Source organism: Elaeis guineensis, chromosome 3, assembly GCF_000442705.2.
Source record: "Elaeis guineensis isolate ETL-2024a chromosome 3, EG11, whole genome shotgun sequence".
Lineage (NCBI taxonomy): Eukaryota > Viridiplantae > Streptophyta > Magnoliopsida > Arecales > Arecaceae > Elaeis > Elaeis guineensis.
The window spans coordinates 125,247,123-125,264,227 of record NC_025995.2 but is presented as its reverse complement, the minus strand read 5'-3'; the positions used below and the strand labels follow the sequence as shown (position 1 = coordinate 125,264,227).

Here is a 17,105-nt window from a genome sequence, read left to right as displayed (position 1 = left end):
TATTTATATGATTTCGAATTGACTGGCCCACCGGTTTTGAGTAGATCCAATTCCGGTGCTGAACAGTTTGGTTCACTCAATATCATTGGGTGGGTCCAAGTCTTAGCAATCCGACGTATACCATAGGGGGTTGTTGCGTAGTTACTAGTGTTGCTCATATTCCGCAGAAAGATTATTAGTTGGCGGAGTGATGTATGCAGTCCGAGTCGGCTGCGGTCGTTAGACTAGAACATTGATCGCTGAAGGAGTCTTAGACCCAATGATATATGTATGTGCGTACGTGTGTGTGTCTCTCTGTGTGTGTATAAAATAAATTTTGTCACGGTGAAACAGGCAAACAGGAACTTGTTTCGTAGACGTTAGACGGTGTTGTTCGAACCTGGAGATCAATGGCGAACGTGAGAAGCTTCTTGCTCTCTTAATCCACTCGCTGCAAAACCAATGGCATAGACTGGATAGTGGAAATTGTTTAACGACTACAATGGTGATGATGAATATAAAAACCACAATGTTAACGTTCAAACATTCTGCATTTGGCCAGCAAGCACGGCAAGGACGAGTCAACTTTCATACACGAACTCGGACCCAGTCAAAGGAAGACCCAAAAGGTGGAAGTGGCGAACAAAATGTTAAGTCATGAGTAGGAAGAGAAATGACATTATAGCACATCTCCGTCATTCCTCACCTTTCAGCAACGTTTAAAAATCTAAAATTCACCGCTCGTTTAGCCAATTTTGTCGCCTAGAGAATGGGACGCAATGAGGACGTCTTGACAACAAAATGTGTAAGGCGACAAGGAGGTGCACTGCAGAAATTAACTACAGCAAAGTTGAGACAAGATTGTATTTGATATATGATATCAAGTAGAAAACGTGCAACTATGGATGTTATACTACAAAGCCAATTCAATCGTTTCCAGTGTACTCCAGTGATTATCTGCAGACAGCACATACACATCAAGCAGATTTATGATCATGACTTGTTCTGTAGATGAAGCACACAAGTATTGTAGAAGTGAGTGGGTGGACTTCAAGGTATAGAGATGATTGGCAAGTGAGAAGGAAATTGCAATCTAACATGCATGCATCTCCTTGGAAAAATGGAAAAGAATTAGATCATCAAGAAGGCCATCCCTACGTAAAAATTTTAAAAAAAAAAAGAAAAAGAAAAAAATCTTGGATCGCATGTTTAAAGGTGTTGGATGACCACATGATCTGCATCCACGTACTACTCATCTGAGTTGCCACATGAACCAGCCTCCTTTCCGGGTTAGAAAGATGTCATAGAATCCGGCAGTTCAGATCTCAGAAACAAACTTCCTACGTTGTTAGAAACGAACAGCTAGCTTCCCACTTCCCCTGCCTGCCATTTTTTCTTTTTAAACCAACCGGGGGTTGGGGGTGTGCATAAATCAAGCATCAAAGCCTCAGGTAGCATCTCACCAGAGAATTTCTATAATGAATTCCTCCGCCAAGAAGAGCCGAGTAGCAGCAGAAAAGGGAGGGAGATGGGATTGCATGCAAAGAGACATAGCTGCAAGGATTTTCCAGTATCTGAACATCATGGAGTTGCTGCTACTGGTCCCTCTGGTGTGCCGGTCATGGCGTGCGGCATCCCTCGACCCCCTCTGCTGGTCGACGCTCGACATGAGGCTATTCGCCGATTTAAAGGACTACTGGACCTTTTCTAATCTCCATCATAAGGGACGACCACATATGCGAGTGTTCAAGGCCGCCGTCGACCGCTGTGGAGCATCAGTCAGATGCATCATCTTCTCCGTATTTGTCTCACCCACCGATGAGGAATTGGAGTATATCTCTCGGAGGTTAGACTCTTATCATAATAATTATTTGTCATGGAGTAGATCTACTCATCCAAGTAAGGCAATCATTCTAGCTGCTAATTGTTAATTTTTGTACTCGCACGGTTGTTTGTTGACAGCAGCAAGCTGCTGCCTTAGTCTCACGTAATTCGAATCATCCGAATTAGCATTCGTGGTTTATATGTTTAATCCAACTGCACAAAAGATGTCCTCTTGTTGCATCAATTTTTCAAACTTTGACGATCACTTCTCAGAAGAAGTTTTTGATGGTCACTGCACTACAATTTTCTTGGTAGATCTCGCAACCTCAAGCGGCTCGTCTTGCCCAACTGGGACTTCCTCTCAGCTGATGGCTTCTGCAATGCCTTGAGTCATTGGAGTGAGCTTGAGGATTTAGCTATGCACCCTAAAGACATATATCTATGCGGTTGGCCTCCAAATAAATTCCTGCCTCCATTTTATTTCTCGAGGATTATGGAGGGTATCGGTACGCACTGCAAACGACTGATCAAGCTCAGACTTTTGAGTTGTATTAATCTCTCCAACGCATTAGAAATAACCAAGCACATCCCCTGGCTCAAGATTCTAGATCTCTCATTTGCTCCAATATCGGAGGCAGGCTTTGCGCTTCTTTTAGACGGTTGCAAGCAATTGATTCATCTAAATATCGCTCACTTCCGCAGCGATAGCAAACATGTAGGCAGTGGTTGGGGTCCATCTGCCGGTGAATTAAAACCAGAGCTCATGGCCAGAGCAACTCATTGCCTCAAGGAATTCATCCGGTGCCGGCCCAATGAATGTGACACATGCCAGACCATGTTGCCTTATCTACACCTGCTAGATGTCAAATATTATTGGTTGTTAGAAGGGCATCCAGTTTCCTTGGTAAAGGCTGACTATATGTTTCATTGTTGCTCTTGGACGAAACGTCTAGATGCTCGATTCATCCCTTACTATGTATCGACCACTTTAATATGTGACCAAAGAAAAATTTTCTGGCATGGGTCAAGGGTGCGGTGGCTCTATGAGAATACCTATCGACGAGACATGATTTCATATTTGTAAAGTGTTTTTTCTAGGACCTGTTTATCTGACTATTTTATTTCTTATTCTTTGATTTCACAAATCAAAGAAGCAAATAAATTATGAACCATTCTCTTCTTTGTTAGTTATTTGGAATAATGATTTTTTAATTTATAGTCAAAATAAATTTAATTTTGAAGAAGAAAAAATAATAACACAAAGTAGCGTGAACTAGACTGACACCTCGAGTCGAAGCAGGCAGCAGTCTCTGAACATCCTAGGCGTAACTAGCTGATGCAGCAAGATGAAGGCATCAACACAAATAACAGAGATAGTTGAAGCGCTTGGAGCAAAACAAGTAACGAACATTTTACGATTATCTGCAGCCAAAACAAGGGAGGATTTTACGATTGATGTTAGTTTGAGTGAACAAATCTTGAAAATGAACATGATAAATATTTTGTAAGAGCATTTTAGTACCCAAATTGTTGCCGTGCATCTGTCAGCGTGTTTCATCCCAGGTTTGCAGGGTGAGGAATACCTTCTGTTGAGTGTCCACCATCAAGACCTAGCTGCCAAATTAGAATTGATGAACAAGTTTTTTTTTTTTTGGATTGTGAGTTGATAAACAAGTCGGAAAGGAATAAACCCTCTTCAGCGTCTTCAATTGCTGAGGCTACATTGTCCTTTCACGACTGGTTGATGCTGTCCAAGGAGAAAGATTTACATACCTGGCCTCGTGCATGAGATTATGGGACCTGACTCATAACATTCCATACTCGTTATGGTTCAAGATTCTAGTCCTTTATCTCCTTCCATCACTATAGTTTCAGTCTCCCTGGGTTTTATGTTGGCAGATAGCCTAAAACGAACTATTATCTCCTTGAACTCCGTTGTAATAAGACTATACAACCTTCAAATTATAATAGATTTGGGTGGTCGTTACCGCCCTTATATCGAATAAATAAATACATACATAGATAATGAACAAGTAGGAATTTGTGAGAAATAAACAAGCCATAAGTCATAGAATAATAAAAAAGTTTATCCTTAACTGCGACACAGTTGTAGAAGAAACAACTTAACTGCTCAATCCAAAACTAAGACGATCACCACATCTAAGTCTTGCTAATATTAAACTTCTAGTGTACCAAGAACAGGAAGTGATAGAAGCATGATTTATAGAAAGGATGCAACCAGTAGAACCGAAAACAACACAGCATGTCCAACATCAATCTGGAAAACCTTTAGATAGGCTATCCAGCGTCATGTCGAAGCCCGAAGGCGGCCAAGTCTTTGCCGCCTGAATGTTCTCGAACTCCCTGAGTATCCCATCACAAGTCGGCCTCTTTGATGCTTCCTCCAGACATCTTCTTGCCAAATCAAGTAGACTCTGCAACTCTTTTCGGCGATAAGAATCACGGCGCAATTTTTTTGAGCGAAGAAGATCAAGAGGTCTATCTTTATATTTCTCATTGATTTTTACTGATAGTTCTGTTTTCTTCTTTGTGGTGACCGCTCTTCTTCCCAATATCACCACTAGAATCAAAACGCCAAATGAGTAGATATCTATTCCCATGTTGGCACGACCTGTTAAGTAAAAAAAGTCAAAATATATAACTTCCATAAAAGTTTAACGGCTGTTTCATAAAAATTTGTGTAAAAATAGATTAAAGTGCAAGTCAACCTGTCTCTATATAGGAAGGATCCGTGTAACCCATTGTTCCAATTGGTTGTGGGGTCTCGATATAAGCATTTGGGGGCCTAGGTCCGTCGATCATGGCTCCAAAATCAACCAATTTCGCATTCATATCCTTGAAGATTTAAAAAATTATCATATCCTCCAGAAAATATGCAAGAGATACCATATAAAAAGAGAAGTAAATAAACTTACAGAATCAAGCAATATGTTTTCAGCTTTTAGATCACGGTAGATTAAATTCATCCCGTGAAGATATTTAATAGCTTTTGCTGCATCATGAAGTATTCTGACTCTTTTGTCCCACTCAACAGACTCATTGTTCCATTTGTCTAAAGCAAAATAGATAGTTTGTAAGTTTAAATAAATAATAAATAGGTTTGCTGCAAAAAGATAGATTAATTTATACCTATATGAAAGAGCCGCTCATTCAAGTTTCCTCCAGGCATGTGTTCAAGAACCAAAACTTTTTTCTCTTGTCCATTGTGAGGCTTGTGATGACAGTAACCGATCAATTTGATGATGTTTGGATGAGCTAATTTCATGAGATGAACTCTCTCAATCTGCAGATGTTGTAATGAATTAGAGAAGAAAATTATGCTAATATAAATTTATGAATTATTATATAGTTTGTCTATTTTACCTCCCATAGATCAAATGTATCATGGCTTGTGTAGTTGTACTCCTTAACTGCGGCATGTTGGGCCGACAATCCATGTCTGAAACCATCTGGAATAAGTCCTACCCACACCCTTGCAGATTGACCTTCTCCGATGATCGTATCATGCGCTTGATTCAAAAAATGGCCAATTTCAGATTCGGTAAATTCGAGGATGGAAACTGGCTGCCCTGAATGTCCTGAAAAAAATGTTATTGTTTAAATCAAAAGAAAAAAAAAAAAAAAAAAAAAAAAAAGAAATGTTGCTGAGCTTATTGGATGGCCATCGGGTGTTAAATAGCAAATAACAGATAACTTAGCAGTGGTATATCTCAATTACTGATCTTCTGCGGTATTCAAAAAGACCTCTACCTCTCCAATCATCAGCCACCCTTCCCTTCCAAATCACCTATCACTTCTCTTCCTGACCACTTGTCTGTTCTCATCATTAATTTCTTTCACGCTCGAGAACCAATATGGGCCCTCTAATACCCAGTCCATTGGGCCTTTAACCCGGCCCACGAAGCCCACAAAAAAAAATTGAATGAAGAAGACTCCCGAGAGTCTTTTTCTTCCTCCGACCGGCTCCTAATCGAAATCGAAAATGCCGCCGGAGAAGAGTCAAATTCTTTCCCTTCGGCTCTATTTAAAGGGGAGACTTTTCTCCTTTCCCCCATCGGAGAATCCCGAGGCAAAATGGTGAGGATTGTCAAAATTTGCTCGCGGAAGCTATCACCGTGCTCGCCTCAGTTTCTCATCGGAGACGTCACCGGAACTCGAGATAAACTCTGGCTTCTCTTTCTCTCTTATCTCCCTTCTTTCCCGTGCCTGTGTGCAGGATCGCCGGCGATCGAGTTCGTCGGATTTTGTTGGAGAAAAAGTCTCCTATTCCATCCCTCTTTTCTTGATTTTCTATCGCCGGAGGTCACCGCCGACTGTCGATTTGGACTCCCTCCGAGCCACGGGTCATTGCCTTCTTGACACCGGCCACCATCGTGTCGGTCGCAGCCCCTGATCGATCGATCAAAGGGGGGATCACACAGTCTCCTGTTTTGCCAAAATAGACCACGGGAAGAAGAAAGGAAGAAAAGAAAATTAAAAGAAAAGAAAACAAAATAAAAATAAAAAAAAAGAAGAAAAAAATAGGACTCTCTCTCCTCTCTCTCTCCCGTGAGGAAGAAAAAACAAAGAAAAAAAAAGGAAGAAAAAAAATAAATGAATAAATAAATAAATAAATAAATAAATAAAATATGAGAGAGAGTTTCTCTTTCTTTTCTCTCTCCTTTCAGTTTGAATCATTATTTTCTCTCTCTAGAATTAAACTCTCTCTCTAAAATTTTTTCTCTCTAGACTGTTTCTCTCTCTTGATGGATTTTTCTCTTTCAATGTTATCTTTCTAAGATTAGCGTAGTAAAAGGCTTCCTTTTGATAATTTTGATCGAATTTAGTAAAGAGTTGATCTTAAGTGAGATTTTGATTTAGAATTTATTTAGATTTAATTTTAAATTAAAATTAACGTAAATATATAATTTTGAATAATCGGTACTAAAGAATCTCTTAAAATGTAGTCGATCGGTTCGCTCAGTGGTCTGTGAAAGGTAAGTAATAAATCATCTTCTCGAGATATTTTATATTTATTCTGAAGTTAAATAATTATTCTTTGAATTTATGCATGATTGATGAAATTATGTTTTGAATGAAAAGTGATTCTGAAATACTATGGATTATTGATTACCCATAATTCAGTGAAAATTATGATATATTATGATACAAAAATATTTTGATACAGATCGAATTTATGCTCTCAGCCTAACTATATTTCAGTGGACCCTACCAATGGAGATTATACGTTAGTATTCATTAGACCCTGTCAGTAGGGGTTGTGCGCTGGTATTTAGTGGATCTTGTCAGTGGGAGTTGTGCACCGGTGTTCAGTGGATCCTGTCAGTGGAGGTTGTATGCTGGTATTCAGTGAATCCCGCAATAGGGGTTAAACGTTGGTCATAGTCGAGGCTGTTGAGTTATGAGTATTTTTCTTTGAATCGGATTTATGATTATATTATATGTAAATATTTGAAAAAATTAGATTTATATTGAATTAGCATGAAATATATTTCTATGTTTATTTGCAGTATTATTTTTGAAATTAATTATATTATATTTGAAATGTGTAGTTGAGATATTTGTTACTTACTGGATTGTCTAGCTCATTATCTTTCTTTTTATTTTTCAGATTCAGATAATTAATTACGAGCGTAGATAATAATTTTGGGACAGAGCTTTTAGAGGCAAAATTTAGTACTGTCAACTTCATTAAACTTAGATCTAGTATTTTATTCTTAGTGAAACTTTATTCGATGTAAGATATTTGATTTAATTATTTGAATTAAAGTTGAATAATAATTATTTATTTTTATTCTGCTGCGATGCATTGATTTCGTAATGAGATGTCTTGCATGCTTGTAGAGAGAGTTCTTCACAAATATGCGGTGGTTGTTATGACCTTCGGCTCATGATCTCCGATCGGAGGTATGACAATTAATGTGGTATCAGAGCATAAGTGGATAAACTATATGACATATAGAATCAGACATGAGTGTAGGTGGGTAGACACTAGGAATATTGGGACAATGACTTATACTGATCATGATATAATTTAGAAACTTACATTGACATAAGTGTACTAGTGGACTGAATCAGAGTACGCAATGGAAGCATGATGGTCTGAATTATTTTTAAACTGATCGAAACAGTAATTTGATTTGATAGATATTATGATGAAAGATTCAATTTTGAAATTAGATAATCATATGATTTAATATAAAAGTAATCTAAATTTTTGAGGACTTAAGTAAGAAAAATTTCGAAGATGAAATTTATTTTTAGAGGGAAAGAATGTAATACCCGGTCCATTGGACTTTAAACCCAGCCCACAACAAAAAAAAATTGAACGAAGAAGACTCCCGAGAGTCTTCTTCTTCCTCCGACCGACTCCTAATCGGAGTCGGAAATGGTGTCGGGGAGGAGTCAAACTCCTCCCCTCTCGCTCTATTTATAGGGGAGACTCTTCTCCCTTCCCCCACTGGAGAATCCCGAGGCAAAACGAGGAGGATCGCCGAAATTTACTCGCAGAAGTCGTCACTGTGCTCGCCTTAATTTCTCGTCGGAGACGTCACCGGAGCTCGAGATAAGCCCCGGCTTCTCTTCTTCTCTTCTCTCCCTTCCTTCTCGTGCTTGTGTGCACGATCATCGACAATCGAGTTTGCCAGATTTTGTTGGAAAAAAGTCCCCTATTCCGCCCCTCTTTTCTTGATTTTCCGACGTTGGTGGTCACCGCCAACCGTCAGTTTGAACTCTCTTTAAGCCACGGGTTGTCGCCCTCTTGCCGCCGACCGCAGCCCCTGATCGGTCAGTCAAAGGGGGGACCACATGGTCTCCTGTTTTGCCAAATAGATCACGGGAAGAAGAAAGGAAGAAAAAAAAAAGAAAAAAGAAAAAAGGACTTTCTCACCTCTCTCTCTCTCGAAGAAGGAGAAGAAAAAAAGAGAAAAAAAAGGTAGAAAAAAATAAATAAAAATATGAGAGAGAGTTTCTCTTCCTTCTCTCTCCTTTCAGTCCGAGCCATTATTTTCTCTCTCTAAAATTGGATTTTCTTTCTCTACTTTCTCTCTCTAAAATTTTCTCTCTCTCGATGGATTTTTTTTCTTTTAAAGTTATCTTTCTAAGATTAGTGTAGTAAAAGGCTTCCTTTTGATGATTTTGATCGAGTTTAGTAAAGAGTCTGATCTTAAGTGAGATTTTGATTTGAAATTTATTTAGATTTAATTTTAAATTAAAATTAATATAAACATATAATTTTGAATAATAGGCACTGAAGAATCTTCTAGAATGTAGTCGATCGGTTCGCTCAGTGATCTGTGAAAGATAAGTAATGAATCATCTTCTTGAGATATTTTATATTTATTCTGAAGTTAAGTAATTATTCTTTGAATTTATGTATGATTGATGAAATTGTGTTTGGAATAAAAAGTGATTCTGAAATACTATGGATTATTGATTACGCATAATTCAGTGAAAATTATGATACGTTATGATACAAAAGTATTTTGATACAGATCAGATTTATACTCTCAGCCTAACTATATTGCAGCAGGCCCTGTCAATGGGGATTATACGTTGGTATTCAGTAGATCCTGCCAGTGGAGATTGTGTGCAGGTATTTAATAGACCCTGCCAGTGGGAGTTGTGTGCTGGTGTTCAATGGACCCTGCCAGTGGGGGTTGTGCGTTGATGTTCAGTGGACTCCGTCAATGGGGGTTAAACGTTGGTCATAGTCGAGGCTGTTGAGTTATGAGTATTTTGATTCGAATCGTATTTATGATTATATTATATGTGAATATTTGAAAAAAAAATAGATTTGTATTGAATTAGTATGAAATATATTTCTATATTTATTTACAGCATTATTCTTAAAAATTATATAATATCTAAAATATCTAGTTGAGATATTTGTCACTTACTGGACTGTCTAGCTCATTATCTTTCTTTTTATTTTTCAGATTTAGATAATTAATTACGAGCATTGGTAATAATGTTGGGACAGAACTTTTAGAAGCGAGATTTAATATTGTCAACTTCATTGAACTTAGATCTATTATTTTATTTTTAATAAAATTTTATTCGATATAAAATATTTAATTTAATTATTTAAATTAAAATTGAATAATAATTATTTATTTTTATTCTGCTACGATATATTAATATCGTGATGAAATATTTTATATATTTATGAAAATTTTTTTTTATAAATATATGATTATTATTATAATTTTTGATTCGTAAAATCAAATCAGATCAGATCAGAGATGCAACTGTCCCATCAAAGTTCAAGCTCTCATCCCGCATCTTCCTTGCGCTCGGCCATATCGACCGTGGTAGAAGCTGTGCATGCATTCCTTTCTAATTTATTTTACGTTTATAATATTTAAATTCCTTCTTAGTGCAGTGAATAATATTATTTTTATTTCTGATACTTAAAATTTTTTTTGATGCAGGCAAGGCAATCGATCTAGGGATAGCTTATGTGCTTCTGATCGTTGCATTACTCGTGACCTATCTTGTCCACTGACTGTGGTAATGATCATGGACGGGAGAAAGAGGATACGATTATGTAAGCAAGAGTTAATGGAATATTATGTAAGCATGACCAAAATACTGTACGGGATTCGTATCTCCATGTACTTGATAATTTTATAAGTTCGCCCGCTTTATAATCCAAACAAGTCCATGGTTTTGTTTCCAACATGTTTTGCTTGTCTTTGGCCTATAGAGAATGAAAACGATTCAGTACAAAATGGCTTTCCGATGGAATCGTAACAAGTAAATAGGCTTCATTTTTCCCTTTCAATTGAATGAACAAATACCAATATAGAAATCACTCGATCTGGGGTGGAGAGTCCTGGAGCCTAGTGTTGTAGAGACGTGTACCATAAATGCTCACATTTCCAGGCTTCTCATGTTCTTCCAGAATTCTCATGATATTTCCAGCCAGCATATATATTGCCTAGCTAATGGCACGAGAGCGGGCGGCATGGATATATCCACCACCAACGGCGAGCTGATGTCTTTGATTTGAGGAGTTGTAGTTTCTCTCATAGTATATATGCAAGTTGTTGGGTGGATATCTGGCCAGGACACCACCTCCCAAGATCCTTTCAGTACCACGCGATGCAGCAGGAAGAAAGAAGAAACAAAACAAAAGGAAAAACAATCAAAATACGTGGATCAGCCACAAAAGGGCTCGCCTCCACGGGGCATGCAAACTTCACTATGAAAAAAAAAATTTACAAGAGGAGACCTCACCCTCAACCCTTGTACACCCAATTCTTTCTCACATGAAGTTTTCCTCACAAAAACTTTCTGTCTCTTGGAGACCCCCTGAACCCCTAAAGAGCCTGACGACCGCTGTCCAGGAGCCTCCTGCTCCTTCTCTCACAGTGCCCTAGCCTCTCTCTCTCTCTCTTCAATCGGGTTCGTACGGCTGTACGGCAAGAAACCCGAGCCCCACTTCTTCTCCGTTCGTCTCAGGCTTTTTAAAGGCATTAAACAGAGCTTAAAACGTGATTAGAGGGATTAGGAGTCCTAAACAAAGTCAAAAAAACCCCTGGACCGTCGGATCAAGATCGGGAGCCTCCTAGGCCGTTGGATCGCGCTCCGGTCCATGGAATAGAGCCGTGGACCGCGAGAAACGCGTGGGAAACGCCCACGCGGTCCACAGACCGCGCCGTGGACCGGGGCAAGGGGCTAGCAGGCCTGGGTCGCGCGTCCCGCGCGGGCCTGGTCCCGCATCCCGCGCAGGCCTGGGTCCCGCGTCCCACGCGGGCCTGGGACGCGCGTCCCGCGCGCCGCCGCCTGCGGCCGCACCGCTGCCGCCCGCCGCCGGTCGCCGGCGGTCCTCCACCGCCTCGATTCTCGTGCCGACTTCAAAAGCTCGTATCTCCTCCATCCGAGCTCCGTTTCAGGTGATCTTGGTCTCGTTGGACTCCGTTTTTCGCCGCGAACCTCGCTGTGGGCTCAATGTGGGCTAAATCTCGAGACGTCAAATCCTAACACAAGCATCACCAGAATATTGTATGAAAATCATATATCCAAATACGGTCAAAAAATGTCCATAACTTTGTTTCCAACGTGTTTTGCTTCCCTGTCGCTTGCGGAGAATTAAAATGATTCACAGAATGGGTTTTCCATGGAACCCCATCATGTAACCATGCTTCACCTGTCCCTTATCAAAACACAGATGAGCAAATGACAAAATAGAAGCCATTCGATGAATGTTAAAGAGACAATATTGGACCCGCACACTCCCATTTCTAGGCTTCTGATCATATATCATATGTTGTTGTTATTATCCGTAATGAAGCAAAGACACTCAGGCGGGGCATTCAGCAGCAGATGACGTTTGTCAGGAACCTGCAAGCAATTCCAGAAGTGGTGCCTGATTTGCCGACGAGGGCATTATGACCATTATTCCATGATTGAAATGAAATAAATTGAAGATCGAAAAAAAAAGGGAAAATATCAAAAAAATTTGAATTTTACAAACAGGGCAGATTTGATTCGATCGTTTGTAGCGGAACAGGTGCTTCTTTTTCAGAATAGTTATTGGATGGATATCTGTCCAAAACACCACCTTTCAAGATCTTTTCAGTACCACACGATGCAGCAGGAAAAAAAAAGAAACAAAACAAAACAATCAAAATACGTGGATCAGCCACAAAAGGACTCGCCTTCACGGGACATTCAAACTTCACTATGAAAAAGAAAATTTTACAAAAAGAGACCTCACCCTCAACCCTTGTACATCCAATTCTCTCTCTCTAGAAATTTTTTTCTCAAAAGCTCTCTCTCTCTTAGAAGACCTCTTGAACCCCTGAAGTGCCTGGCGTTCGCTGTCCAGTAGCCTCCTGCTCCTTCTCTCTCAGCAACGCGCGCTTCTTCCTCGGTTCCATACGGCATCCACAGTGCAAGAATCTAAACCACACATTTCCTTTGCGTCACAGGCCCTTTTAAAAAGGTTAAACATAACTTAGATTAGGTTTAAGAGTCCTTAATCAACCCAAATCACGTACCGGAAGCTCCCTAGGCCCTCCGATCGCGATCGATCCACGGAATAGTACCGTAGACCATGAAAAATACGTAAGAAATGCCCATGCGGTCCACAGGCCCACCTGTGGACCATCCGGTCTATGGTGGACCGGAGAATAGGGCCCAGGCAGGGCGCCTGAGCCTGGGCCGACACGCGAGCGGGGGCTGGGCCGCGCGCCCGATTGGGCCGCACGCCCGACTGGGCCACGTGCTCGGGTGGGCCGTGTGCCTGCCTGGGCCGCGCGCCCGGCTGGGCCGCACGCCCGCTGGGCGACGTGCCTGGGTCGCGCGTCCCGTGCTTCTGAGTCGTGCATGCCACGTGCCGCTGTCTGCGGCCGCGCCGCTGTCGCCCGCCGCCGATCACCGACGGTTCTCCGTCGCTTCGGATCTCGTGCCGACTTCAAAAGCTCGTATCTCCTCCATCCGAGCTCCGTTTCGGATGATCTTGATCTCGTTGGACTCTATTTTTCACCGCGAACCTTGCTGTGGACTCAATGTGGGCTGAATCTCGAGACGTTAAATCCTAATAGTAGTGGTTGCAGGTGCTTCTTTTTCACAGTAGTGGTTGCAGGACCGAGAGGAAAGGGAGAAAAAAAGACAAGCAAGGAGAATTATGCTACTCATTCTATTTTCACTATAAAAGGAGAGGTTGGTTTTCAAATCACTATTCGAAATCTTGGTTAGGATTTATTCTCATACTTCGAATACTAGTCCGTTAAAAAGATTAGGGATTTTGTTAATCAAAAGAAAGAAAGAAAGACATGCAAGGGATTTTCTTTTCTTCTTTGTGTTAGAGACTGGCATAGTTCGACTATTTATTCACAATCTTGACAGTTTTCTGCCAGTTTGAAGGATTTGTGGATATCCAAATATCAGTTGAACGATAAGGCTGATCATGGATGTCAAGATTGATCTTATGCTAAACTTGAGAGCTCAGTCTTTCTTCGTTGTAAAGAACAAAAACGCAATGAACTATTGATTATATGTAGCCTAACCATTATCCTGTCATATTTTAAGTTAAAATCTATTGGCTCCTCAACGCACACATCCCTTTCAACCTGTTATGAATTCTCCTGTATCGAATACAAATTTGGACTTTCTACCTCTATTCACTGGGTGCATCGCTTTCACGCAACAATACGAATACTTGTGTGCTTCCTCTTGCTGTCGATGCGGACAACAAATCAATATATATGTATTATAAATTTTATCACCGTGAAATAATTTTTTATCCAAACAGCAACGTGAGAGAGTATTTCACTCCTCCATTTATGGAGGTTAAATGGTGTTGTTCGAACCTGGACATCAATGGCAAACGTAAGAACCTTCTCGGCTCTTTAGTCCACTCTCTGCAAATGCAGAGGCTACAATGACGGTGATGAATATGAGAACCACAGCAATGATGAAGGCTCCAATGATGATGGTAACGAGGAAGTCGCGGACGGACAGGGGACGGCCATGCGATGGAGGATGTCGATGGCGTTGGGGAAAAAGACGGTGGAGAGTGTCCAAGACGGCGGTGGGGTGGATGCCCACGGAGAGGAGGGAGCCAGAGAGGATGACGACAGTGGTGGTGCCGTTGCCAGCGGCGGCGTCTTGGGAGCGGCTGGAGGACTTCCATCTTGTTAAGGATGGTGGCGCCGCCGTTGGTGATGATGATCTCACCACAGGCGGAAGCGATCATCTTAATTATCCATATCTTGGGGCCAAGACTGGTATGCACGGTGTCCTTCACCGCGCGAGCGGCGATGATGTTGACCTGCCGCGCGTCGTCACGCCGCTTGTTGTCAACGAAGCTCTCCGTATTGGATGAGCAGGAGGTGCGGGATGTGGGGGTGGAGGACGTGATGGTGGCCGCCATGCGAGCTTGGAGAGGAGGAGAGACAGAGACGGGCGAAAACCTTGAAACAGGCTTGTTATAAATAAAACCCTAATAACGTTAGAGGGAGGAGGAGCGAAGTAGGTTTGAGTTCGAAGTGCCCCTGGCATTACTCCATCAGGCCACAGGAAAGAAAACGCTCTGGCAGCAGCCTCTGCACTCGAGGGATGACCGGATAAAGCAATATTGATGTGACAGGGCCACGCACAACGAGCCTCCCGACATCCTGTTGACCACCGTCTCCGCGCGTAAGCCCGAATGACGGATGGGATGCTTTTTTTTTTTTTCTTTTTCCTTTCATGCATATATTTTTATTTATTATGTACAAAAATAGTGTCCGTATGGATCTTTTACCGTGCATCTACGCACCCTATCGATGGACGGCCGCACACAATGGATATGCATCCATGTGCGGCCCTTCATCTTATGGTCTGCTGTACATCACATCGTACGGTGTATAATAAAAAATTATTTTCAAAAAGTATGGAAGAGTTGGATTGACTCTGCCATCCTTCTGCGGTGCATCATATGATATATTACACGTCATCCATTGCATGATAAATAATATATATAATTATATTTGCACATATGTACGATCATATACAGTCATTTATTAAGCTATAGATGGTGCGTGCTATGGACGGTATGCATGATGTATTATACCATACAGTATATCATGGTACGATGGAGGTCCCAATATGTATTCTTTCTTAATACTATCACCAATGGAGCTGAAACATATCCCTGTCATGCCTCCCCATTCAGCAACGTTTAAAAATCTCAAATTCACTGCTCGTTTAGCCAGTTTGATCACGTAGGGAATGGTATGCAATTAGGACGTCTTGCCAGCAGCATGTATCCAGCATTTTACATATGATGTCAAATAGAAAACGTACAACTATGGGTGTTACAAAGCCAATTCAATCGTTTCAAGTGTAGTCCAATGATATAGATAAGAACATTTACAGACAGCAGATACACATCAAACATATTAATGACTTCTTGTCTGCACATAATTCGTATTGTTGCGTGACAGCGATACCGCACCCCGAGAACATAGGTAGAAATTCTAAATTTGTATTCGACACACAAGAATTCATAACAGGTTGAAAGGGATGTGTGCGTTGAGGAGCTAATACATTTTAATCAGTAGTTCATTCCCTTATTATTCTTTAAAACGAGGAAAGACTGAGCTCTCAAGTTTAGCATAAGATCAGTCTTGACATCCATGATCAGCCTTATCGTTCAGCTGATATTTGGATATCCACAAATCCTTCAAACTGGTAGAGCATGAAAACTGTCAAGATTTTGAATGAATGGTTGAACTATGCCATAGTCCCTAACAGAAAGGAGAAAAGAAAATCCTTTATCTTTCTTTCTTTCTTTTAGTTAACAAAATTCTTTCTTTTAGTTAACAAAATCACTAATCTTTTTAATGAACTAGTATTCGAATTATGAGAATAAATCCTAATCAAACTAAGATTTCGAAACACAAATTCTTTATAAGAATCCGAGAACTCTGTCAAAAGCTTTTTAAAAAATCAAAAAAAAATTGAACATATAGGATTTCAAACAGTGAAGATCATTGGAGGGAGAATCTCATCTTTTCAGCAAAATAAAATTTGAGCTATAATGACATAAATATCGCATGCAAACACGTGATCCAATGCAACAGAGACTCCTCAAAAGAATCTAAAAACTGGAATCCTAAGAGAGAGAAAAGAAAGAAAGAAAGACAATGATCTTTTTGTTGAAATTAAACTTGATTTCTCTAGAAGGCCTTACAAATATAGAAGAAAATTTTTTTTAAAAGGTCCTACGAATATAGAAGAAAGATTTTTAAGAAAGATTTCTCTAAAAGCCTCTACAAAAGTCAAAGATTTTTATCATGAAATTCTAAAATAGCTAGTATGTAGAAGGTTCGATGAAGTCCTATAAATATCTCTTGTAACCCTTTTCTTATAACTAAGTGAAGTTTTTAGAATTCAAGTCTTTCTTATTTACTTATCTTCTATTCTTTCTTTTTCTCTGTAATAAAATTTCTTCCTATTTCCTCCTAAGTCCATCAAACTTGGTATCGGAGCCTCAAAAGATCTATGGCCTCTATAAACTTTGTTTAATCCCAAATACCCAGACTCACCAAAGAAACTATGATAATTGGTGTATCCAAATTAAGGCTTTACTCGGATCCCTTGACGTTTAGGATCCTATAAAAGATGGCTATACGGAGCCGACGAAGATAAAGCAATGTTCACACAAGAGTAAAAGAAACAAAATAAGGAGTCAAAAAAAAAAGATAAGAAGACCCTCTACACACTCTACCAAAGTATAGATGAAGGTATATTCGAGATCATCGTCGGAGCCATAACATCAAAAGAGG

At 40.2% G+C, this 17,105-nt stretch overlaps 1 protein-coding gene across 1 annotated transcript; it reads right to left on the bottom strand.

Moving 5' to 3' along the window:
• Nucleotides 1-4,076: 4,076 nt before the first annotated feature.
• LOC105040346 (probable serine/threonine-protein kinase PBL17) lies at nucleotides 4,077-5,703 on the bottom strand. The gene is made up of 6 exons (XM_010916828.2): nucleotides 5,619-5,703; nucleotides 5,188-5,402; nucleotides 4,954-5,107; nucleotides 4,740-4,876; nucleotides 4,533-4,659; nucleotides 4,077-4,435 (listed from the first exon to the last, which is right to left on the bottom strand). Exons 1-6 carry the CDS (start codon nucleotides 5,701-5,703, stop codon nucleotides 4,077-4,079), a joined length of 1,077 nt encoding a protein of 358 aa, XP_010915130.2.
• Nucleotides 5,704-17,105: the final 11,402 nt, after the last annotated feature.

Bases quoted from the DNA above. Each gene is read 5' to 3' on its own strand.
- LOC105040346 (XM_010916828.2), bottom strand. From the start codon at position 5,703: ATGGACTGGGTATTAGAGGGCCCATATTGGTTCTCGAGCGTGAAAGAA. The intron at 5,108-5,187 runs GTAAAATAGACA...CAACATCTGCAG, and splicing joins ATACATTTGATCTATGGGAG to ATTGAGAGAGTTCATCTCAT. The intron at 4,660-4,739 runs GTAAGTTTATTT...TAAATCTTCAAG, and splicing joins AAAACATATTGCTTGATTCT to GATATGAATGCGAAATTGGT.